Source organism: Dasypus novemcinctus, chromosome 20 (assembly GCF_030445035.2).
Source record: "Dasypus novemcinctus isolate mDasNov1 chromosome 20, mDasNov1.1.hap2, whole genome shotgun sequence".
Lineage (NCBI taxonomy): Eukaryota > Metazoa > Chordata > Mammalia > Cingulata > Dasypodidae > Dasypus > Dasypus novemcinctus.
Window position 1 is genome coordinate 33502181 of NC_080692.1, and position 25944 is coordinate 33528124.

The window sequence follows — 25944 nt, forward strand, 5'->3', positions numbered from 1 at the left end:
TGGTAACCACCAGCCACGTGTGGCCAGTCAGCACTTGACTGAAATGTAGCTAGTGCAGTGGAGAAACTAGATTTTTAATTTATTTAAATTTAATTTAAAAGTTTAAAACATTCAATTCAGTTATTGAAAACCTTTCAAGTATGTTTGGAACAGCTTGGTATACGAATTCACCTTTTCACAGTTAATTTTATGAAATCTAAATATTGATCACATATTTCCAATGAAAATTAATCCCAGTTGAAATGTGCTATAGTGTAACTCGATACCGGAGTTCAGAGATTTAGTATGGAAATAAGTAAAGTATCTTGGTTATCTTATATATTGATTCTCTGTTGAAAAACTATTTTGGATATATTAGGCCAAATGTAATATTGCTTAAATTAATTCCACCCATTTCTTTATTAGTGTGGCTGCTAGGAAATTTTAAGTTGTATCTATAGCTTGCATTATATTTCTGTTGGACAGTGGTCTAGCCAGGCCTTGTGGGATCCATTGGAAGTGTTAGTAGGACTTCCTGGGGAAAGTTGCAGATTTCAAAAGAGATACATAAACATGCTGTTTCATATGATTCAGTTTATGACAGTTGAGAGTTGGAAAATAGGTTTTAATAAGAGTTAGTTAATTGAGAAGATGGCCTTGCTTGTGTTAATCAGAATGATTTTCAAGTGCATTTTCATCTGCTCAGAAACCACTGATTCTCCTGGGAAAAAAGAACTATATTAGTGCTTTGTCATTTTTATCTGCTGGGACCTTTTACCTTTTCTCCCGGGAGAAATCTTGGTGATTGTCAGCAAGGATTTGATTTCCTTGTGGCAAGGAATATAAAGTCATACAACTAAAGGGGATTCCACAGCATTAGAGGAAATATTAATGTTTTTCTAGCTCCTGTTTCAACTGTACAAGCTCCAAGTGATTTTCAGAGTCTCTCCTTCAAGGTTTTTTTGTTAAACTTCCCAGATCTCCCTATTTATAGAGTTCAGTTGTTGGCCAGGTACATGTTAGAACTGTTGTCGAAGGCACGGGTCAGGCTTGGCTGGTGATGCTGTGGTGTGCTTTCACAGCTTGGTTTGCAAATTGCTTTCTTAAGATGCAAAGAGAATTACTACCTACTCTAGTAGTTTTAACACCCGAATGAATTTCAGATGATAAAGCCACATTCATGCCACAATTCTGTCACTGTTTTAGAATTGTGTTCAGCTTAAAGGAAAAAGAGATAAATACCAATAACATAAAGATGCTTGGAAACTGTTGAAAATATGGCTTTACAGGAAAAATTAAATTCCCAGCGGCTTTTTTTTAGAGAATGTTTCTATCAAGGAATGAGTAAATAAATCAGCTAGAATCTTGGGTAAGCTACCCTGGCCCTCAGGGCCCTTTCCACATGTCATCGTGGTAGCCAAGAGTTAAAAACACTTTGTACTGAAAAGACAATGTTGGATTTCAGAGGGTTAGCTCTATGCGGAGCGGCTGTGTGACTCATTCAAGGATCTTGTTAGCCCTTCAACCTCATTTTCTCTGTCAAGCAGGTTTTGTGCTAACTCTTGATGACATAACTCCTAGGGGTGCTAGCAGAATATAGCAGCATGTAATTGAAGGGCTTTAAACTATCTTGGTAAAGAGCCTTAGCAAACCCAAGGTTTCTACTAGTTTAGCGTTCTAAGATTTTATTAAGAAGTCATCCGCTGGAAGTTCAAGCCATTTCTCCAGATTATACTCAGCTGATAGCTCGGTGCACAAAAATCAAGGCCTAAAGACTTCTTTGGGGACAAATGTGTCCCAATAGCCCCTTAATGCACCTCTGGGTGGCAGCTCTGACAGCCTTCACGGGCATTCCTCCCCTGACCCAGGGCACAAGGCTCCACAGTCTCTAAGCTGCTTGATGTTCTCTAAGCTGCTTGAGTGGGGCAGGGGGCCAGGGGCCTGAGCACATGAAGGCAGACCCTCAGGGTGGGAGAGGGGGGAGGGGGCAGGCGCGGTGGTGAAGTCTCAACGCGGAGAGCGGGGTCCTCCTTCCCTCGTTTCTCCTTTCATTAACCTTGTCCCGCTCCTGCCACACGCTTGTACAACCAGTGATGAGGACACCGCTTCTCGTGGAGGTGCCGAGAGGGGCTCCGAGCAGCCCTCCTGGGGGTGCACGTGCGAGACCTCCACAGGCAGCTGGGAGTAGGGAGGGCCCAGGACCGACACACCTGCCCGCGGCAGTTGCTCATATGTAGGTCAGGCAGTCGTCGTTCAGGAACTTCCTGTAGTATACCGATTATCACCTGTTTTATGGCTGAAGGCAGCACAGTGGTAATTTACTCAGGAGGGAAGGACAATTAGCAAATTGATTAATAAGGTTTCTAAAAACCGATTGTGAAAGATAATCATTTAACTTGCATCTTGATTTTTTTGTTTATTTATGTCTTGATTTAACACTCTGGTCTCAACTTTCACGCTGAATATTGAAATCACCCCGGGAGCTCTCACAGTTTTGATGCCTGCATCCCACCCCACCCTGGATTCTGCTTTGATTAGATCCTGGGAGTTTTAAAAACTCCAGGTGATTCTGATGTACAGCCAAGATTCAGAATCACTGATTTAAAATGTGTGTGTCCTGAGTTGTTAGCTGATCCCAGGTCCCTGAAGTGTGTGGAAATTCAAGCATATTTTTCATTTACTATAGGGCACTAATAGTTGTAATGAAGGCACAGGAGCGTATGCAAAATAAACTATTAATTAGTCTTAACGACAGTCTACAAAAGCTCCGCACATGAGTTTCCTTTATCAAGCTGCTTAATATCCTGTTAATCACTGCTGTTGAACATGCAGGCACACACTTTTCTATTTCATTCTCATTCCTGTGGTTCAGTTCTTAGAATGATATCAATGCCAGTGGCATTTCTCATACTAATATTCACCTTGTCAGCAGAACTTGTTTCTCATAATTTGTTGTCAAAAACAAAACTCCCAGGTCTCTAACCAGGGCCACAAGGAAGATGCCTTTTCTAAGTTCCTATAAGGAGTCGTGTGTCTAAAAATCAGGGGTTTTCTGCCATTTTTGTCAAGCATTGGTAGAAATGACTTGCCAAGATATTATTACTCCTGGAAAAGCTTTCCTAAAAGAGGAAATACCATTGTGTGACACTCCTAACTAGTGTGCAAGGTTTCTATGTTGCTTTTTAGAGACTGGAGAAGAAAAAAAAAAAAAAACTCTCCCCCAGTTCCTTAGTAAGTCATTTAGTGAAAGTGTCAATCTTGAGTCACATTTTCAATTCATTTAATTTCCCCCTTTACAGCATAGAGACAGGTTTACTCTTTACAGCATACATAGTGATGCTTTATTTGGGACTTTTCAAATTCTTCATCATAATGCAGTAACAGAGAGTCTTTGTTTCAAGAAATTCAAACTATATTATAAGGTTTATCTTGTTTATTTTTGCAACATTTCTGTGATAGTAAAGGGAGTGAATATTGTTAGGCCAATTTCTCAGACAGTAACACTGAGGAGGTGCTCATGTTCCTTTTACGTGCCTTTTAGGTACAGGATTATATGGTTTTGTTGGAAATGATTTCAGTAATATTTTCCAGAGCTATAAATCCTTTCCAGATTATAGATCTAATTTGTACCTGTTACTCTAGGTGTAATTTGCAGGACTTTTCCTATTTCTGCTGTTTTGTTTTTTTTTCTCAGTCCAAGGTAAGCCAGGAATTACAGGATAAGTGTAGAGCTGGGGCATTTGTTCGTTTGACCTTGGCGGTGGCTGTAACCCAGCCTTCTTCCTGACCGTGGGGAGGGGGGTGGGCGGGGCAGAGGGGGCTCGTCTCCTGGCTCTTTTGAAGTGGGATGGGTCCAGTTAGCCTTCTTGAGCCTCACACAAGCAGCTTCTTTGGGGCTGCCTCGAGATGGGCCAACGATACAGAAGTGGTGAACTGCCGAACGTTACTCAGCATTTCTCGCAGCTACCCTCCTTTCAATTAGAATGTAATCGCTCTTTGCACTGGTGTCCTCCTTAAAACCTAAAATTTCTTACTTAGGTGTGTGGTTCATGTGAGTGGTGGGCATTTGGTAAAGGCAAATCACAGGAGTCAGAAATCTTTTTCGCTTGGAGCTGCCCCCCACCTTTAACTCCTGCTCCCCCTCCCAGCTGGGCTGTGGCATTGAGCCTTTGCTTCTCTTTCTCTCTCTCCCTTTTATAAGACTTCCAGGATATAGCCATTAAAGAGATAAATGGAAAAACCCTGAGCCATGCCTTCAGAAAGAAGAAAGGTACTTAAGAGAAGGTGAAGGGTTTGTGAGGCTGGAAGGCAGGTGGGAAGGGAGAGAGGAGCTGGCAGCTAATGCATGGGTTCCCAGGCAACCCCGTGGGCCGCCACTACCTCAGCTGCCTCTTTCCCCATTAGGCTCGGGCTCGGGCAGGGCTGCCGCTGTGCCCCCCATCCTTTCCCTTACCCAGGCTTTAAGTCCCACGAATCCCGGCGGTCGCCCCCACCTCTCCGGCACCGGGGGTGACGTGCATATAGTCCTGTGGCAAGGAGAACATGCCTGGAAGGGCTCTCATTCCAGGGGAGAAATTGAGAAGCGCTCTCTAATGGTGCCCTTGAAACAACTACATAGCAGCGCTCTCAGTTCATTACTTGTTAGCCCCAGGCAGGGACGAGGCAGATTGGCTAATTGTAATAGCCAAACCATTAAAGGGAATAGCATTAATGGAGGAGAAAGCAGCTAATAAAGAGCTGAACTTGGCCACTTTGCTGTGCCCAGGATATAAGCTGCAGTTAATTTAGGTGCCTTCTTTCCTCTCCTGCTATTAGAAAGGGTTAGGAAGAAAGGATTTAGTGACCCTTTTTCAAAGGGTTGAGCCAAAGCTCAGGGGCATTTGTGGATACATTCAAATGCAGGACTTTATTTTTCCCAGAGGTAACACCTGCTGGTTCTGCATCAATAAAGTCACATCACCTTCCATATACTGAAGCCACTCGACCCACCCATCAGTAGGACATGCACTTTTACAGTGTTTCCAGGAGTGCTGGTGTGTGTTGCTGAGATATCTAATCTCTGCTTTGAGCAAAAGCAGTTACCTACATCATGGCAGGGATGGTTGGGGCCATGGCATGAAGGAAATTTAATTGCCCCCTCCAGTTCTATACCCTGTTACCTTGCCTGCATCAGGACTGGGTTCCAGCCAAATGAGCTAACCATCCATGCCCCTTAAAACTGGGCCGTGTGCACAGACCTCCCTGGAAACCACAACCTGGCATTAAAAAGAACCACTGCTTCGGATTCTGCTTACTAGTCATGGCAGAAATACTTAAGAAATTCCGATAAAAGAATTTCACACCACCTCAGGGATAGAAAGGATCTTAAAATATTTTTTAATTTGGAACCCAATTTGCTTTTTGTTGTGGGGTGTTTTTGTTTTTGTTTTATTTTTGCTTCGGTGCTTCTTTGTCTCCAAAGGGGTTGCTCCTGATTCTAGAAACTAGAGCTTTTTCAAATGGTATTAAGTAGAACCCTGGGATCCCCCAGAAGACTAATTGACAGAGAAGGGGGTTATGGTATTCCTGTTTTATTTGGGTTTGTTGCACCTATACTGCAATAAGTTTTGACTTGCCAGGGGCTATAGGATTGTAAAGAAGCTAAGGAAGCTTCAAGAACTTTTAAGTCCTCCTCCTTGAGCTGCTCCTCAGTATAGGGAACACCTTTTGCAGTAACCTAGCCTCCGCTTAAATACTTTTCACCTTTAGAGGGGGCAACTGATCTCGTGCATATTTGGAGGCTTTGGCAGTTAGGCCTTTCTTCTAGCATGGGATATCCGTTGCTGGCTCTGTCCCCTTCCGTACACTAGCTCTTCCAGTATTTGAAGACATCTTCCAGGATCCTTTAACTCTCTTTTCCCTACAACCCATATATCCTCTGTAACTTCAGACATTCCCTGTCTGAGAGAATGGGATTTTGCATCTTCAGATTGTTGGAGAACCTTTGCTTGGTGACTTCCTGAAGCAGACTGGGCTTCTCCTTGGTATAGCGATTGGTCTACTTTAGGTACCAAGTAAATGCTGCCAGGCCTTTCCGCCTCACTGTTCTTGTCTTACCTGTACCTTCAGATTTGCTCATCTTGGATGAATTTTAAGGAGCTGAGTATGGAAAATGTTTTTTGTTATGGAAGAAAACGTGAGGGATAAAAATATATTTTTATTCAAAAAAAACCCAAGATGAGGTTTCTGTACATGGTAAAATCATCTCTCCAAGCAGCCCATCCAGGCCTAGGGGCCCTGCTGATTGCGCCCCACTGCTAATACATGCCTTTGGATGAATTCTGATGGCTACCTATGCTTAGCAGCCCGTACACCATCTTTAATTGCCTTCAGCCAAGTGCATCTGCTCCCTCATCTGTGCTACCAATAGGGTACGCATCAGGCTAAGATAGATGGTGCCTGGTTTAGGCGACTCTGCGGAGTGGCCATTGGGAGCTGCCGTGGAACACTGGGAGGAACAAGGATGCAGAGCAGTGAAAGAGGCCAAGGCCGCCTATCTGTTGGGAGTCCCCAGAAACTACCAGACGATGGTTGATTGGCTGATGCTACTTGAAAGTAATTTCTCTTCTTTATCAGAAGCAGTTCAGAGGAGTGTCAGACTAGCCTGAGCCCAAATACCAACTGTACCATCTATAGAGGTGGTGACTTGAACGGGCTCCTTAACCGCTGTGACCTTCAGGTCACTTTCCGCATTGTGGAATGGCAATAAGGATGCTTTTCTTGCAGGGTTGTTGTGAGGCTTAAATAAGATAAAGGCTGCATGGGAAGCACATACAAAGTGCTCCCGGAACATTAACTCCTTTTCCTGATTGTTGCAGTGACTGTATTTTCCAGCTAAAATTGGGATACGTGTTCTGAAAGGTAGGAGTACATACACGGTAAAATGAGACAGATTTTTTAACATTGGGGCCATCTTGGAAATTCTAGGACTTAGGTTGCAGAATTCGTAATGCCAAGTGCAGGCTGCACTCACATGGCCACTTGACTGCTAAAATATTTCATAACAACCACTGGGAGAAAAAAAATCCTCAGTGACCTTTTACAACATTGCTTGATTACAGGCCTATTTGCTAATGCTGCTTTTTTTTTCACCTCATTGTGCACAGATAACATAGTTCTGGGTAAAAAAGGGTAGGCTTAAGATGCCTTGACTTAATTGTATCCCTTTGCTAGCCACAATACAGTGTGTTCTGATTTCAGGGTGCAGCAGGCCATGAAGGTAAGGAAAGGGACTGTCTACTTAAGTTCTAAACAGGAGTCAGCATATTTCAGGTCCAAACCCATCTTAGACTTCTAAGGAAGGAGCACTCCTAAACTGGTGAAGCCAGACCAGGTAGGAAGAGCCCCACCCCTCCTGTCTGTTGAAGCTCTGCACTCAAGCCCTCCCTGCCCCCAGGGGGGAAGCTCCTTGAGATCAGGAATGTAGTTCCCTCTGTCCTAATTTTCACAGGATGCTCCTTTTTTTTTCTCCACGAAAATATTGATGTGCATCTCTTTTCGGTTGCTAAAAGCTGCTGGGAACAATAGCAATATACCAGAAATGGGTTGGCTTTTCCAACGGGGATTTTTTTAGGTTAAAGGCTTACAGTTCCCAGGCTGGAGGGAAATGGCCAAATCAAGGTACCAGGCAAAGCTGTCTCCCTGAAGGTGGAAGGTCGGCTGCTGGTGATCCTGGGCTCCTGCCACTTGACAAGGCAAAATGGCAGCTCTGCTGGTCTCTGCCTTCCCCAGGCTCGCTTGCTCCTTGAGCTCAGCCGTGGGCAGTCAAGCACATAGCAGGGCATGATGTGGTGATGGCTTTCTCTCCCCCACTCTTTTGGGCTGCTCTGCCTGTGGCTTTTCTCTCTCTGTTGGATTCTCTCTCTCAGAAGTGATTTCAGCTTCTGGAGGTTTCTCTCTGTCCCTATGGCTTTTTCCTATGTCTGCAACTCTTTATCGCTCTTGTTTATGAAGGACTCCAGTAAGAGGATTAAGACCCACCCTGGGTCATGCCCTACTGAAGTGATTTAATCCAACGCAAGGTCCCTTAACTGAAATCTAGTCAAAAGGTCCCACCTACATTAGGTTATACATGCACAGGAATGGCTTAGTTTTAAGAATACGATCTTCTGGGATCCACCCAGCTTCAAACTGTCACAGCATCCTGCAAGCATGTTAAAATGCCAAACACCACCATTGGACTTTTAAAAATCTAATGCTCAGCAGCCAGAGGAATGCATCTCTAAGAGGAGAGGCTGGACACCAAGAGGCAAGCCAACTTGAAACACTGGTTCAGTCAGCTTCCAGGGCCTCTCTGTGATCATGGCATCTTCACTTCTCTGGTTTGCTGAATCTCATTTTCTACTTTTGCATTTGAATACCTGTGGCTTTCTTTCTCACCCCAGGTCCTAGAGGATACTGTTTATTTCTGGGGAGATGCCAAAATCTTGGCTGTTAATGTGTGTACAATGGTATATTTAGAAAAGATGACTGGCATTTGTATCTTTTCTCAAGTTTGTTAAGTTGATATCACTGAATTTTGGGGTGAACAAAAAATTCAATGTGTTTCCAACAGAAATCGACTTTCAAGAGTTTTTTTTTAGTTTAGGTTCTTGAGTGTATCTGTTCACATCCATGATGCCCAAACCTTAGAAAACTGCGACTCAGATTTCAACCATATTCAATTTTGGGGGAAGTGACATAGAGATGGAGCTTGTTAACAGAAGCTTCTTTAGTGAGAGCCAGTCCCACCACTTTTGATCATTTTGCTGCCAGAGAAGTGTATTTGAATAATTGTGCATTCAGACTTTAGTAAATCTCAACAAATAGTTTCTCACAGGAGAGATTTCTTCTATTCAATATGGAAGGTGACTGTAGTACCAGCATAAGCTTTCCCAGGCAGCTTTCCTAAGAACCTGCAGGGTGGCAAGACATCCTTCCCTCAGAATAATGAGTGTTAGTGGCAGGACCCCTGCCCCTCTGGTGCCTGCTGTTTTCCATCTTCTCTGGGTTGCATGTTTTCATAGTGATGATGGAACACCAGAGTGCAGACAGATGGAATGGGTGCTTGTAGCATTTTTACCCCAGCTCCCAGAGAAATGGTCACCACTCTGTTTGAACCACATACCTCCTCTCCAGAAGTTTCAGTGCAGGCGTCAGAAACTATAAGTGGGGCATTCCTGGCCCCATTTAAAATGGGAATTGGATCCAGTTCTAGAAAGATTTTGTAAATCAGAGATGTCTCAGCTGTGCAGTAGAGAATCTTCAAAATTACCTGCAAACCATCTTTTTTGCAAGTACAACCAAACTTTTATTTCTGTATTTCTAGATTCCAGAAATACTTAGTCTCTATTTCTAGAAGGTTAGTATTTAATTAGCAATTGGCTGTAAGTTTCCTAACCCCTCGGCCTTTTCAGAGTTAATGGTCTATAAGCAAATGCTTAAATGCACTAGGGGATCCCCATGATTTAATTTATAGAAGCTTTATATTGAATACTTTTGAGAATTATTGGTATACTGTTTTTAGTAATAAGAATTTTTTTTTTTACTCTTCTGTTATGCAGCTAGTGGGGGGTGGGGTGGGGGAGAAATACCATTTTCCTATCAAGTACACTTATATATGTATTTTGTGTTCATCAGCATAAAATGTGTAAGCCTCTTTTATGTGGCAGTCATAGATTCCTAAGCATTCAGTTTTTTAAAATGAGCAGAAGTAGATGGATATCCTTCGTTAGCCCTTCATGGTTAGCAGGAGGAATGAGAGAGAGGCCAGAGCTCAATGTGGTTTCTGTAGTTGTACTTGTAGGAGACAACCCTACCCCATACTCCATTGAAAGAAAAAAAAAGCTTTCTCTAATGGTTAGTAAAATTTGCATTTTGATCCTTACCTAAAACAGATTTTAACCGTATTTTCTCTTTTTAGAGCTTTATGCTTCTCTTCTTTCCTCTCCTTGACACCCTTCTCACAGGTAGTACAATTGACCTCAGAAATTGCGGCGCTTCTCTTTTGTTCAGGCGGCTGGTTTGATAGGTTGTCTGCAGTTTTTGAGAGCTAGCATGTTTTATTTTTTTCCAACATCTACACAATAATGTAACCACCTCACGGCATTTTACTCACACCATTGACCTCCACTGGCAGTTTATCCCCTTACAACACTCCAATGCATTAATATCACTGTCTGTAGCATTTTAATTTAATTAGAGCAGTGGTTATAATCCTCTTGGGAAAACCATTATCTCCCCCCATCCCACCCCCCAGTGTTAAAATAAAGCACCTCTGGTTTCATCTGACAGTTTGCTTTAGAGGTGAACGAACAATAAGCTGATACTCTCTGCCTTTGTTGGGGTCAGACCAGAGAATAAAGGGGCTTCCTTTATTTAGGAAATTGGACGTGGGTCTCTTTAAGCCTGTCCACATGTATCTGTCTCAGGTAGCTGCCCTCGTGTACTTTTTCTAATTGCCAATAGTCTGCTGATTGTGTCGCTGTAGATGCCATGTGCATGGTTATATTATTAGAATTTAAAAATGAGAGCCACGGGGGTCACCCTGGAGATTACCAAGAGAGAGAGACAAAAGGAGTTAAGTGAAGCATGTGGGATGACCAGGTACGTGGTCTGTCCTCAGAAGGGAGCCCGGGCACTGACTGGGCACCGTCCCCCTGCTGTCCCCAGAGTCCTCTGTTGGCTGTTGAGCCCATGTATGGTGCATGTGTAACAGCTGCTGGCAAATTGCCCCCGTCCTTAGAAGCACCATTTTGCTTCTGCCCCCTCAGTCACGGTAACTTCTCTTTTGGTACTGACAGGTCTCTTCACTGCATCTTTTACAGAGAGCCCGTGGCACCTCAGTATTGACCTTGGGCTGAGTTGGCACCATCGTCAGGAACGAGAGGTGCTCGGGGTCCGTGGGTCCGCGCTCTCCGGCCTTCCTTTCATAGGCTTTGTGAGGTTGCACAGTGGTCTTCACCTGGACGTGCTCGGCCACGGGGAAGGCGTGAGATGCCCAGGCAAGCACTGCAGTGTGGCGTTCCGTGTAGCAGTGAGGACGGGGAACCTGTCTAAGTGCAGACCCATCGAGGACTGCTTCCAGAGCAGGTGTAGCGAGAGCAAGGCACAATGCCACGAGAACGCACAGACGTCTTAAAGGTGATTCCTCACCGCAAGAGGCTGGAGATAGATTTGTCAGGAAATATGGTAGAATCCGCTTTGAGGCTGGGTTTCTCCCAGCTTGCGCTGATGGAGTCTGTGAGGCTGGAATGCAGTGGCTGTCACCCTTAGGGGCTAAGTAGATGACCTTGTGGCCCTTCTCCCTGCTTTAAAAGAAGGTCATCATATTGCCAGATACTGTCTACTTTCTTCCTTGCTCTCAGGCCATGCCATTTGAAGACCTTTTGTCTGCACAAAGTTTTCTTCACCAACTTTCACTTCTGCAAAAAAACAAACACCCTAACAAAACAGTGCTATTTCTGGGAATAAAGTTAACGGTTGTAAGATACTGGATATAGAATGGGATTGGGGGCTTGGTTGTGCCAAGGGTTGAAAGTATGGAGAACTGGTGAAAGTAGAAAAACAGATGACATGTGAAATGCAGCCCATTTCACCTCGAAAAACTCTTTAACGGATTTTATGTGTTTCCCATCTGTATGTTTATATGTCTTTGTCTCTTTTGCCCATTACAACCCTAAACCAAGCCTCAAAAAGTGTAACTCATCCTGAAGTTAGTGTTGTGCAAAATATGACTGATGTTTAGCAAAGTTCAGGAAAAGTGAAGTTGAAGGTTTTACCCCTGGGTGACCTCTGACAGGACATCTTGATCAATACGGAAATGAACCCTACAGATAATGTCCCTGCCCTTAACGAAGAAATTCACCAGAAGCTTTAGGATGTCTATTTAAGCAGAAATATTGCAAATGCCCTAGTTGCTGGTAATGGATGCCTCAGGGAAAGTATAGGGATTCCATTTGGAAATTACAAAAATATGTACATATTGATTTAAAATCGAAACTTGCTACCACAACCACCAAACTTTCCAAGTGCCAGCAGAAGACCAGCTTTAATTTGATTATAGGGCTGTTTCTCTTTGTACATTTGATGAGATGTAAAATGTTAGAGAACTGTCTTTCCAAAACAAACACCCCCCCCCCTTTCACTTTATTTTAACCTATGACTCTGTTTGCTTCTGATTTTATTTCTGTAGTGGCACCTTACTGATCTTTCCCCCTTAAATGATTGTCAGACTTTCTGTGTCCCACCTTACTTTGCCCAGTTAAACCACCAAAACAGAAGTTATATTTATGTGTAGGCTGTAAGTCGAACTAGTTGGTCTACAGATCTAAGATGCAAATTTCCCTATTGTTCTGGCTAAACATGAGTTGGCTTCTTGCTGTTATTTTGCATTGTTTGAACTTAAAACTAATAATAATTTCCCCTTCCTATCCAGTTTGCTTTAACTAATATGGCAAACACTGCTTTTTTGGATTTAAAGCGGCTCTGCTGAAGCGCCCCCTGCCTTGTCAGTTGAATAAGTTTCTGCACTTAAACAGGGCTACCCCTAAATGCAGAAAATTCTTTGAAGGAGCTCTGAAGTACCTTAGAAGGAAAGGAGAATATTGATTCTGAGATGGAGTAAGGAACAAAGGAGATACCTGCTAATGTTGCAGATAATCCCCTCCTATAAAGGAAAACCTTAAAGGCTGGATTTTGGAGGTGTTTGTTGTCTAGTGAGCTAGGTAGATGATGGAGAAATGTTTCTCAGAGCTTTATGAACTCAATTCACTTAGCCTGCTTGAGCTCACTCTCATTAGATCTCAGTGTGGAATCATACCTTGATTAGAACTTGGGGATACTGCAAAGAGGAAACTTGGTTTTCATGTATTGGTGACAATAATGTGACTTAGGAAAAGCATTTTTTTGAGAGAGTAGTCGTTAAGGGGACGCTTTTTCATCCCCTCATCCTTGTCCCTCGTCTTTACTAGGCTTACCACAGGGATGCGAACAAGGTGGCCGCATCCGAAGGAAAGGCCTTATGTTACGTGGTTCTAGAAAGACAGTATAACCCCCCAAGGCCAGGGGGTCTGCAGGAAGCCACGAGGGTGGATGTATGCGGTACCCCATAGCCCTTTTCTTCCCCACTCCCCTGATTCCACACCTCCGATCCGAAGTTTCATTGTCCTCTCCCCCCACCCCTCTTCTTGCCCTTGTTTTTAACAGCAGGAACGGATTTCATACACGCCGCCGGAGAGCCCGGTGCCTACTTACGCGTCCTCGACGCCGCTTCATGTTCCAGTGCCCCGCGCGCTCAGGATGGAGGAAGACGCGATCCGCCTGCCAGCGCACCTGCGTGAGTGTTTGCGCTCCGCCCTGCGGGGGAGGCCGTGGGTCGACAGGACAGACCCAGGCGGACAGAATGGCGGATGGCGGAGGGCGGGGGTGGGACTGAGGGTGGGTGAACTCAGATTTTACCACGACCTCCCAGATTTGCTTTGGGATCGTTTGCCCCAGGATGGCTTTGCAAAGCTGGAGTTCCATGCCCCTTGGTGTTCGGTGTATTCATTTCTTCTCGAATGACGTTATCTTTTAAAAATGTGAAAATGAGCAATATATGTCAAAATCAGCTAAATCTCCCAAGAGGCGAGGTGTTTTTTTTTCTCTTTGTAAGTTTGTCCGTCTTCCTAAAATTCACACTCCCCATTAGTATCCTCTTTTGCCCGATCTTGCCTAGTTTCTGAGTCAGGTGCACTCCCTGCTTTGTCTCCAGGTTGATGGACTGGCGGCGCCCCACCTCTCTTCCTGGAGCCACCCGCATCTCTCAGCTTCCAACATGGTGACTTCTCTTTGCTTCATTAAACCCCCCTCTCCCCCCCTTCTACTGCCTGCCTCTCTTGCTTTTCTTGTACTTGCTTTGCCTCAGCAGCTTCAGTTTGCAGTCTCCCCACCTTCCTCTCCCAGATCACCCCAAGCTCCAGAGCCCCTGGGGTTTGACGTCTCAGCTGCCACTTGGCAGATCATCAGGCAGGGCCAACCCACCTGTGCTCCCTGGTGCTCTTCTCCAGAGCAGCCGACACCAGTGGTTTCCTTTTTGTCTTTTCCTGTGCTGCCTCCCAGCCCAGGTGATCAAGTGTGATTGGGGCCATTGGAGAGACTAATTGCCTTATTCCCACCCCGGTCTCCATGTCCAGGACAGTGCAGGGTCTGAGGCTTGAATGTTGCCCTGATGCACACTCCTGGGTCGTGGGCATGCTGGGGGTCACCTTGGCCCTCCCTGGTCGGTTCCTAATGTCTCCGTGTCGCGGCCGTGCTTGCCACCTCTTCCTGACACAGTGCTGCTCCCCAGGTTACTCATTTGGTCCCTGCCCCTCCAAAGCCAGAGGTCACTTCTTAGCATAGAGAAGAGTAGTAGACACTGGGTGCAGGCTGTTCCCCTCTCCCTCTGGCAATTCAGGGCATCGTATGACTGTGATGCCGGGAGGGTCTAGGCATTGAGGCGTTGCTGGCGTCCCCCTTCTGCCCCACTGCCAGGGTAGTTGCTGGGACATTTGTAGGGAGTCTCCGTGGGAACTCTTCCTCCAGCTTGCTGGGCCCATCAACATTTACCGACTTCCCTGCTGCCCCTGGGCAGGGAGGTTAAGGGCCTGGTTCCACTCTGCCACCACCTCCTGCCCAAAGCAATTTTGAAGAAGAAATTGGGGCTGCAAAGGTTGTCCCTGTTCTCTTTGTAAACTGTTAAGGCACAGATGGAGCAGACTTAACTGGGGAAAAAAAGCAGCTGAGTGATAGCAAATCCCCACCCCCCATCTCCCCAGAAGTCCTCTGAAAACCAAGGGAGTCCCTTCAGGCTGGGACCTGCTCAAACTCTGCAGAAAGATTCCTCCTACCACCAAATCTCGTTCATCCGTTCATTCTGCAGAGTTATCGATTGTCCACAATGTGCTAAGCATGCTCCTAGGGACTAGGGATACAGAAATAGGAACTTAAATTCTACGAAAGGGGGAAGAATTAGGAACACTTGTCTCAAACAGCTTTTTATTGGTGTATTTTTGAGACGTCCCCAAGGAGGCTCACTTCTGGAAGCCTTTATATCTGTAAGCTCTTTTTTCGTAGAGCTCCTCTCCATTAGAAGTTATCATGGTAACAAGCAAGCAGACAAGCCGAAAAATCACTGGACTGGCATTCAGGAGACCTTACTTCTTAACTGGTTCTGCTGTTAAAGTAGCTCTTTGACTGGTGTCTAGTCATTAAATGTAGTTTCCCTAACATACAATTTTGTGGTTGGACAAGAGAATGTTTAACAGTCCTCCCAACTTTAAAACGTATGACTCTCTTCTCAGGCATCATTCTCCCTAGGTAGAACTGTCTTTTCCATACCAACACTTTGATTTTGTCCTGCCTAGACATTTTCCTCATTAAGCCTTACCTATCTGTTTACCACGATTTTACCAGCTCCTACTGTGTGCCCAGCATACAGTCATAGCAGCTAACATTTATTGCAGGGTTACCCTATACAAGGCACCCTGTAAAGTCTTTTATGTAAATTATTTTATTCTTTCTTATCCCTGTGTCATACAAAATTAATTTAGGGCTTAATAGCTTTAAGTAATGTGCCAGGGTCACCCAGCTAGTGAGAGACTGAGTCAGCAATTCCACACAGGTCTGACTCCAAAGCCTAAGTTCCTATCCATTATACTACTATATGAGTATGTGTCTTGTAAATATTTTTTTGGATGAATAGATGAATCCAGGGTTGACCCTTAGGCAGTACTCACTCTTGTGACCATAGCAGTGGTTTATGGCTGGAATCTGTTCTAACTAGGCATTCAGTTGTTGAATATTTTACGTATCACCCTTGGATGGATGGTTGGGTTCTAATATAGATAATTACCAGGTTTAGGGCTGTAGCACATTGTTGAATATATTGAACTGTTGGATTATGGAGTCAGGTCAGGGTGATGATTTAGCTGGAGTGCCTACTCCCTGGCAGCCTAACTTCAGATACCTCTCCTCAGTAAGCCGCATGAGCCGTGCTGTGAAACCATTGGTTCCGACATCTGGATTGAATCTTCTGAACGGGGAGGCTCCCAGGGTCTTGCTGTTTCTCAGCGGGGACTTTCCAAAGGAGTCCAAGCTGCCCTCCTCTCTCTTGACCCTGGGCTCGGCTGCTTGTGCCACTGGAGAAACATCTCCTGTAGCCCCTCTGATGGTGGAGGCTGTGCCACACCCTTAGAGGAGCATCCCGGCTGCATTTCCAAACCTAAAAGAAAATAAATATTCCAACAAGGGAATTGGGTTATTGCTGTTTTAATCTGAGATTCCAGACAATTCCCAGTGGAATGCTCATGGAAAGTACGGGGAAGAATCTGAAAGCCAAGACAGCAGCGGGACATTTATGGTATTGCGAGGTTGAAAGCATTTTTAGCTGCTTGTTTTAAAGAGACACTCACCAAGCTAGTATGCGTCAGAGTGGCTTCATTTCACCAGTTATCCTTACTGCTCTCCCAGTCGCCTCCTTTTTCCTTCCTTCCTTCCTCCCTCCCTCCCACTGGAGGTGGGGAGATCATAATAGTTAAGGTTCTCACATGGGTTTCTCACCATTTTGTTCTGCAAACACAATGCTATCCCCAAACTGAAGACACAGTGTGACAAATTAGCAAGCTATTGAGAAGTAGAAAGTGATACTTTGCCTTTTATTTGTCTGTGATAAAAGCAAAGTGATAAATGGAGCAGAGTGTTAAGTGGTGATTATGGAGGATTTGAAAGGGACAGGCTGGGGCCTAGGAAAGGGGGGAGCTAATGGGAGAAGGGGCATGTCCTGGTCTGACTCAGACACGACCCAGATTTGCAGAACAGTGTCTTTCAACACTCCCGCTGCTTTTTCCTGTAACCCCCCTGTTTCACCAGGAGACAAACAGGAGTAAGTTTATCAAGACAACAGAAAGAACTTCTTTTTTTATTTTTTTCCTTTCTATAAAGGTTACTGATTTTTTTTTTTCAACTTTGAGGTTATAGAGAGACCAAAGTACAACAATTATAACAGGTAGGTGAAGAAAGACTTCCACTCTTTAAAAAGAACAAATGCCTTTCCTCCTACCTTGGAAAAAAGAGCCAGTTCAAGCTGGACTCTCCAAGCAGTAAAAGGCTGTTGCCTGCAGCAAGGGAGGCCTTTTCCTAACTCACTAGGAGCCGAGCTGTGGTGTGAGGGAGCAACTTTATCTACTCTGCCCAAAGGCCACCTTTTAAAAAAATTCATGGGGGTGCTGGTGCGTGGAGGGGGCCAGTGTATCTGATTCGCACAAAGGTGCCTGTGAGGTGGCACCAGCTTGCTTATTTGCAGAGGGTTCCAGTACCTTCTCAGCAGCCCTTGGTGAAACACGCTGGTTCAAGCAGTGATGCTCAGGCCCACCCAGATAGTAACAGTCTGAATGTACTTCAGATTTATTAGGCAGAATTTCCATAATTAAATGACTTTTTTAGTTTAAATTTCTTTTTACATCATCATTTCACATTTAGTTGATTTAATCACACCTAGATTTTAGTATCAGGTTGACATCGTGCCGTCTGCCCGAAGACGTTGTGTTTTGCAGCTCCAGTTTGACCTGCTAAAATCCCCGTGAACTGATACTTTAAAATCAGAACCTAGGACTCATTCATCATGTTTAATAGGGTGATGGTTTATGATGTTGCGGGTTAATAAATAGCCATAATAACAGCTCAGAGTTTGCTAGAGTCAGAACACCAGAAATAGTCCCTGGGCTCTCTTTCCTTTCCTTGTGAATCTTTCAGAATTCTGACATTACCACTCCTGCTTGTGTGTGTTTAATAATTTAATTTAATGCCTTCCTTTGGAAGCGTTACCTCGCTCTCACCCACTTGGCTGTTTTGCATTCTCAGCAGAGTAACTGAGTTTAGCACAGTCACGTGGCCAGCAAAGCTGCCTCAGAAGCTGGATCCTGAAAAGGGATGCCTTGTCTTGCCTCTCTCTTCTAATTGGCCAGAGCAACAATTTTACATGCTTTCAAGCTATTTTCATTCCCAAAGCAAGAGGCGAAAGTGGGAGTTCAGTATAATCATAGTTAATATTTTATTTTACTTTTAAATTTTTATTTCTCATATCAATGTTACAAGTTACTCTGTTAACATAGGTAATAACTACAATAACAGTAAGTCTGCTTTGGTCCTTGGTTACACTCCCCCCTAATTTTTGTTTATTCCTCAGTCTAAAGGGATTGGGGACAGTGTCCACTCTGCGTGCTTCAGGCTGAAAAGGGAAAGAGATATTATGGGAGGGAGGAGTGGAATTGTTTTGCTTGCAGTTGAAGATAACTCTGTTTTGGGGCTGGGTCTGGCCCATCCTCGTCGTTTTGTTAGTTGTCCAGGGCAGGCCCAAAGAACTGGAGAGTAGGGGTTGGCTGTAACTGTGCTGGGATTCAGGGCTAATATTTTATACTGTTATAATTAACAAAATGCGTTCTTACATGTTATCTCATTTGATCACATTACTGTTCTTGAAGTAGGTGTCACTGACCCTGTTTTATTGTGGATCAGGAGGGAGTAACTGAATTTTCTAGGTACACACAGCATGTGAAGGCTCTCACGCTCATCCCACTTCACACACCACTATTTGGCTCTCCTAGGAGGAAACATAATGGAGAGTCTCCTGCAGGACTTGAAAGCAGGGGCCTGCTGCCCACTGGGACTGGGCAGCCGGGGGAGCTGGGAGTAGGTCCAGCTCTGGTGATGCCCCTTAACCATTATTTTGTGCTGACCCCCTGGTGGGCTGGCTACTCGCTCTTGGGAGGATGAGGGCAAGGATGTCAGGAAGGAGAGCCTCTTCCTGTGGACAGTTCATTCTGGTTTTGCTCACCCACTTCTCCTTCTGCTCCCTGTAATCTCTTGTGAGGTCAGGCTGAGGGTCAGTTTATCAAAAGGTCAGGGCTGGTCATGAAGGCTGCCGTGAGCCGGCTCTGCGTGGGATTTCACCCCTCGCATCCTCATTCCTGGTCTTTCACCAGAGATGACCTTCTGGGAGCAGGGTCGCCCTGCTTTTTGGAGTTTCCAAATTTTCCAAATGAAAAAGTGTGGTAATAGTAAGGATGTGGGATCAGATGGACCTGGTGGGTTGGAATTCCAGGGCTGCCTGTCTGCTAGAGAGGTGATTTAACCTCTGTAAGACCCGCTCTCTGGTAACACCCACTGACAAGCCTTTCTTGTAAGGATCAGAGGTAACTGACGTATAACACCTGGCACAGCACGTGGACCAGGCTCCCAGGTTTCATTTCTGTTTTCAAGGCTAGTGAACTGTCTGTTGAGGAGATGGCTTCTCCATTTTCAAAGCCCGTTTGACAAGGGGAGGCTGTCCCTTTAGTCTGTTTCACTACAGAAAGAGCCCAGAGTTGTGACCACGTAGTCACGATGGAAATGAGCTTTCCCTTCTGACTACTCCTGGTGATTCCTAGGAGCTCACTTCTGCTGCAGGCACTCCATTACCGGGCTTCTCCTTCCCACACCACATCTATCCCACAGTCTGGAGCTCTTTCTTCACTGGTCTTGCCTGAGTCTGCACGTCTCCCTCCTCTTCTCAGGCCTGTCAAATCCTCCGCTGTCCTTTGCCATTATCAGTGTTCCAAAAATGGCCTCTTCTCACACAGCTGCCCGTGACGTTCAGTGACATCACCAGCAGAGTTGAGGCAAGGACACAGGCAGGCGGATTTAACTCTCAGTCAGTATCCTGACAAAGCAATAATTACCTCTAACAGAGTTGGCCAGCCATTAGCATCTTGTTTTTCCTCCTCCTCTAAGCCTTTTTTCGGATGCCTTCACGTTCTACATTCAAACGTTTGAAGGATTTCTCCTTTACCAGCAGCATATGTGATTGTACAAGGGCCCTGGTTAGCAGCTTCAAACAGCTTGGAGAGAAAAAAACAGCCCATACCAGAACAGCCAGGATGTTCTGGAAGGGAAATTTCCTTTTTGGGTTTGCTGTCTGAAAGAATTTCCGATGCAGGCAGACGTTAATTCCTAGCTCCATGCTTCCTGATAAGGAGGCAGCTTCAATAAATGCAGCTATTTATAGAAGTCTCTCTCTCTCTTTTTAAAAATATATAACCAGAGGTTTACTGACCTTTTCTGTCACTTCACGTTTCTTGCAGTGAGCTGTGTGCACATTTAAGGCAGTTCCTCCAGCAGAAGCTCTGACCAAGGGTCTCTGGTCCTGTGGGGGCGGGGCGGGAGGCAGACGTGTGGTACAGCACACACTTCTTGAATTTCCTGGATTCTTAGTTTCCTTAGGACTCTAAAGTAGACCTCTGGAAGCTCTTGGCAGTTGGTTGACCCTAACTGGTGCTGTTGTTATGTACATGAGCCCAGAGAGGACCAACATTGAAAGTTCTTGGCGGACTAAAAGAGGGACCATTCAAAAATGCAAACCAACGAGACCTGGTCACTTCTAAGAGTAGGGCCTCGAACAACAGGAAATAAGAACTGCTATTCCCACTTCTTCTATACTCCTCCCTACCTCCTCTCCTTGGATTTCTTGTCAGTGCCTCTGTGCTTTCTCTTGGCCTGTTAGGGTTGTGCCAGCTGAGGGGTCTCTGCCCCCAAGTTCCATGATCAGTTGCACATATCCCCCCTAATACTTGCTGGCAGGTATGATAAAGATTCAAGACGATGTTGGCTTGAACTGCACTGTCCTAGTTTCTCCCCACCTCCTCTCTAGGATCACAAAAGACTGACAGAGCTGAGTATATGAAAATGTGATCAAGTTTCCATTCTCAAATAACAGATCATTTTCTCCCGTTGGGCTCCCTGCCTGAGTTAAAGCTCAGCAGTAACTCTGACTCTGGGAGGTCCTGACAGGACCCACTCTGACACTTCATCCTGTGCTTTTCTAGAGGTAAAACTTAGCAAGAACCTTCAGATGTGACTGTCACCATAGGTGGATTCAGATTCTAGGTTGCCTGTGCCATAAATGAGTGTTTGGGAGTTCTTTTTTCTGGTCTCTTCTGAGAGCAGGCACAGAGAGGGTTTTGAGAGGTTTAAACTGTCCCTATCTCTGGCTAGGGACTCACTGAATTTCCAAGTGTAATGAGTCACCCTGCCCCTGTGTTTACTGCTTTCGCCTTGGGTGCAGATTTGAGGACACTAATAGCCCTGCAATGGGGCTCTAAGTCAGTGAAATATAGATTGAAGATACAGAAAATAGATAAAGAGCTATGGCTGTGTGGTGTGGTAGGTGCAGTTTAGATGCCTGGAAGGAAAAGTCTACCTGTGCTTGACTGTGCAGGAAATACTTTCTTTCACCAATTCAGCTGGGGTTGAATTCTCTACTCTTGGGGTGGGGCATTAACTAAGGTGGTTCATTCATCAAGGAGACAAGGTTTGAAGGAAAGCTGGAACAATCATTAACAAAAAGAAAAGTACCTAGAGAGGGTGCTGAAGGGTGTTGCATAGCTCTATCCTAAAGAAAAATTTCAGGGATATCGGGGACTTATGCCATTCCACTATAGAAGTAGCAGTGCTGAGATTTAATCACCCAGTTGTTTTCCAGAAAGGCTTACCTTTGCCAATGGGTTTCTTTTTCATGGTCCTACACCACCCAAAGCTATCCTGGGACAGGGCTGCCTTTTCGGAGCTGTGTCTCTCTTTAGCGGCTGTTGTGAAACCAGCTGTATTTAAGATCATAACGCCCTTCCAGGGAATCTGCGGCAGGGATGCGTGTGGGATAGGTAATAATGGCCACTACTATTTACTGAACATTTTCTCCTTGCCAGGAACTTTATGTATATTATTCTGAAAAATCACAAACACTTGTACAGATAGATATTTTATCTATTTTATAGAAGAGAAAATGGAGGCTCAGAAGCAGTAAACAACTTGTTGCAGAAAGAGAAGGTGCAGGAACCATGTTTTGAATCCAGATCTAATAATACCCTAGCTATTTTTCATGTGTTGCCTCCTAAAAGTCCTAAGAACTGATGGAGCCCCGTTTCCTTCTTGCTGTTGGTTAGAAGGGGAAAGACCAAGCTTCCAGGTTGGTTGATTGATATATATATAGATATCTATATCTATATCTGTACAGTTTTAACTTTAAGCAAAATTTATATAATCTGACAAGAAGGCATAAAGGGATAAAATAAAATTTTTAAAAAATGGATTAAATAATCTTTTTTTTTTCTTTAATATTTATTTATTTCTCTCCCCTTCCTGTCCCTGTTGTCTGTTCTCTCTGTCCATTCGCTGTATGTTCTGCATCTGCTTGTATTATCAGGCGGCAGTGGGAAACTGTGTCTCTTTTTTGTTGCATCATCTTGCTGCACCAGCTCTCCATGTGTGCAGCACCACTCCTGGGTGGGCTGTGCTTTTTTTTCATGCAGGGCGGCCCTCCTTTTGGGGCGTACTCCTTGCGCGTGGGGTTTCCCTATGCAGGGGAACCCCTGCATGGCATGGCACTCCTTGCATGCAGCAGCACTGTACATGGGCCAGCTCACCACCTGGGTCAGGAGGCCCTGGGTATAGAACCCTGGACCCTCCATATGGTAGGCAGATGCTCTATCAGTTGAGCCACGTCACTTCCTGGATTAAATTATCTTTTGAATTTAGAGGATGATAAATTTTCAAATCTGGTCCTGACTGCAGATTGTAATCTAACATATTTTTAGGTATCTTTTTGAATTCTGGAGTGTTAAATACAGAATTAAGTCACAAAAGGTTCCCTTTGTCTACTCTTTTCCATCTTTTTAAGAGAGATGATCTACTTCCCAGATTTTTTTTTTAAACAGTAAAAAAGATGATGTGCTCGAATGGAGATGGTATTATTGGGTTCGCAAATTAAAACACGCACTGCCTTAGTTTACCCAGATGGCGTATGTGCTAGAAAGCTCTTCCACGGGGTAACAGGGCTGAGAGCACACTTGTCTGGCAGTCAGTCCTGGAAGCTCCAGCCCAGTGCGGCCACTGATGACATCACCTTGGACGATCCATTCCTTCTCCCAGGGCAGTAGTTTCCTCTTCTGTCAAGCGGAGTGGTTGCTGAGTGTATGGTTCCTACGGTTGTTCCTGCTCTAATTCTTACTGTTCTCTAACTCCAGGAGAGAAATGCAAGGGATCTTTGCAGCAGTGCGTTATCTATAAGTGCTAAGTATCATGATCATTCACTTGATTTCTAGTGCTCAATGATAAATTTTAGTGCAGATGGTATTTCAATGATGTAGGAGATTATACTCTACCATGATTGTTTTGTGAGGAATGCCCTTCTGCAAGGAAATCTGGAAAGCCAGTGCCTGATTCTTTGGATGTGCTGCCCCTGATTGAGGTCAGGTTATTGCTCTTGTGGGAGGGGAGCCGGAGCCAGCTCCTGCGGGGTGGTCTTAGCCACTCCCACCTTACGCCCATTCTCAGGACCTCACAGCCAAATCGCAGGCCTGCACCCCTGTGCCTGGAGCCCCACCTCTGGCCTGAGACTTGTCTGTGAGCTGGCCTTTTGCCCAGACGTTATGCACAGGTGTAGCTTCCTAATCCACCCTGAACTGTGTGATTTACGGGAATCCCCTTCACAGCTGGAGGCAAGGTTGGCGCTCTTGTATCCTTAAAAAAATAGAATCTACATTTTCCTCGCTCTCTCGATGGTGTCTGCTGGGTTCAGGTAGGCTGCCCTCTCCTCCCCCAGCCGGCCCCATAGCACATGCACAATTAATACTGCATTAATTAATTATGGGGGGAAAAAGCACAGTTGGCAAGAGAATGAAGGCTTTCTGCTTCTAAAGTGAAGGCTTTGATGCTGAGCTTTAAAGGATATTTCCATCCACCCCAGCCAGCAGAGAGAATCTGTGACACTTATACCATCCCCTGGGCATGAAAACTCACACCCAAGAAACTGTTTCTAAATAGAGGTCCTGAGCTAGTTACTAGAATCATCTACTCGTTGCCACAGGCTGTGAAAGGGTGGTTGTGGCATTAGGGAGAAAAGAATTGCCTCAAGCAGCAGTGATTTGTGAACAAAGCTGATGAGGGGTTTTGTTTTGTCTTCTTTCCGAGCTCTTGGATCACCAACTTCAGGAACTCTTTGGAGAGAAACAAATACGGGCAAATGATTTGGTGTCAACCCTCTTGAGGAAATAACATTCCTCTTTCTCCTTCCTGGTATGCTTTGCTTCAGGAAGTAGCCCTAGGGCAGTGCAAGTTCACAAACCTGTTATTCTGATGGGTTGGAAGTGAAACTATCTTGGGCATATTTTTTTTTTCCTTCTAGATGTGAACAAAGTGGGGGAGAAAGCACTTTCCTTTCTTTTTCATTCTGATTCCTTCTACACAGTTGTTCTTGCAGTCACTCCCACACTGAATCTTTTCACTTCTCGTGTGAGGTGGTAGTGAAGCCGCCTCAAAAAATCCCCTCCCTGCACAGATAGTTCTTCTTCCCCTATTTACAACTTTTTCAAGCATTTTGTGTGGGGCACTCAATTCACCCAGATATTTGGGGTTTCATTTAAAGGTCTTTTAGGAACACAAAAGTAGAAATCCCCCAAGAGAGATTTCCTTCAGTTGAGAATCATGGATTATAAGCATCCTTTTAAACTACTCTCTAACTCCTTCATCCAGTGCTGAGAGGAGCTTGAAACCCATCTAAACAGATGTAAACTGTGTTTTTATCGAATCTGTTTTGGACCTTGTGAAAGAATTTTTTTTTTCCTTTTGATTCTTTGGCAGAGAAAAATTTTACTTCAGATGAATCCAAGTGTGTGTGTGTGAGAGAGAGCGAGCAAGAGAGTGTGCGTGAGACTGACTTATGGCTCAGATTATCTCTCAACTGTTACCTCAGATATCTGCTTCACAAAGCTTCAGTGATGTTTCCTGCCACCAGAGTTATCCAGGGAAAGAACTTGAAGGAATACAGCTGGGTGTTGTAGCCTTGGCATTATACATCCAGCTGTATAGCAGTCTCATGGCGGGTACTTCTTTGTTTGCTGACAAGGGTATTGAGGTGAACAAAATGGCTGCCTTCTAAACTTTTATTGTGCGGATAGTACTACTTTGAACCCCAGGAGAGAGGACTTAGAGTCATCTATGAACAGGGCCAGTGTTATGCTTAAACAAAGGTTATGTGGCCACCCAATTGCAGTGATTTAAAAAGTATGGTGACCTTCAGTGTCTCTTACAACAAACTACCAGGGTACCTGGAATTCCACTATTAAGATACCTTCTTTTTGGATAAGGTATTGGTTTTCTTTTCTTGCCACTTTAAAAAGTAAATAGGTGAACAGGTGTAACTCAGTGGTTGAGCTCCTGCTTCCCATTTATGAGGTCCCTGATTCAATACTAGTACCCCCTAAAAAAAAAAACCAAAAAAGTAAGTAACTATGAAGCTGTGATAGCAGATATAGTTCCTTGGATAGAGATAATATCTCAAGCCTCTGATATCTTAAGGAAAATCTACTTACCAAATCTTTTGCTAGAAATAAATTCCATAACTTTGCTTGGGGCTAGCCTTCTCCATGGAGAGGAGAAACATCAGACTAGCTGAAAAGTCCAGGTCTGTTGGTTTAGGAAAAAATTGTGGGCCTGACCCTCTGAGGCTGAGACGAGCTGTCTGCTACTCATTGTGACGCACGGTTATCAGTCTTGAGACATGGCCGGTATGACTTGTGGCTAACAAAGCTGAACTTTGTTGTTTATGCTGTCAGCTCGAGAAGATGCATGACCTCTGTGGTTCCTTTGCGAGGAATAGTGAATTTAGGAATGTAACTTGGAATCCTTAAGCCTTTCAATTATTCTTACCGAAGCATTTTCTACCTCTTGGGTAACTAAATACAAAGACTATGCAGATGTAAAAGGCACCTATTTATCCAAGTCTCCACGTGAAGTCATCTGGAAAATCTTGATCTTGAAGAACTTTGAGGCGCTAGCTAGAGCTGGGTAGCTTATATGTATCTGTTGAGGAATGCGGATATGGAATTTGCTAGAAAG

General features: G+C 44.6%; 1 protein-coding gene across 3 annotated transcripts in view; it reads left to right on the forward strand.

Moving 5' to 3' along the window:
* Window positions 1-25944, forward strand: part of ETV6 (ETS variant transcription factor 6) — a 243737-nt gene that overhangs the window by 85884 nt on the left and 131909 nt on the right. For 2 of the 3 annotated variants that reach the window (XM_058282802.2, XM_058282804.2), the window contains exon 2: window positions 13204-13333. In XM_058282802.2, coding sequence (XP_058138785.1) covers window positions 13204-13333 — 130 coding nt within the window. The remainder of the gene's footprint in view (window positions 1-13203; window positions 13334-25944) is intronic. The other variant, XM_058282803.2, reaches the window with a different exon arrangement.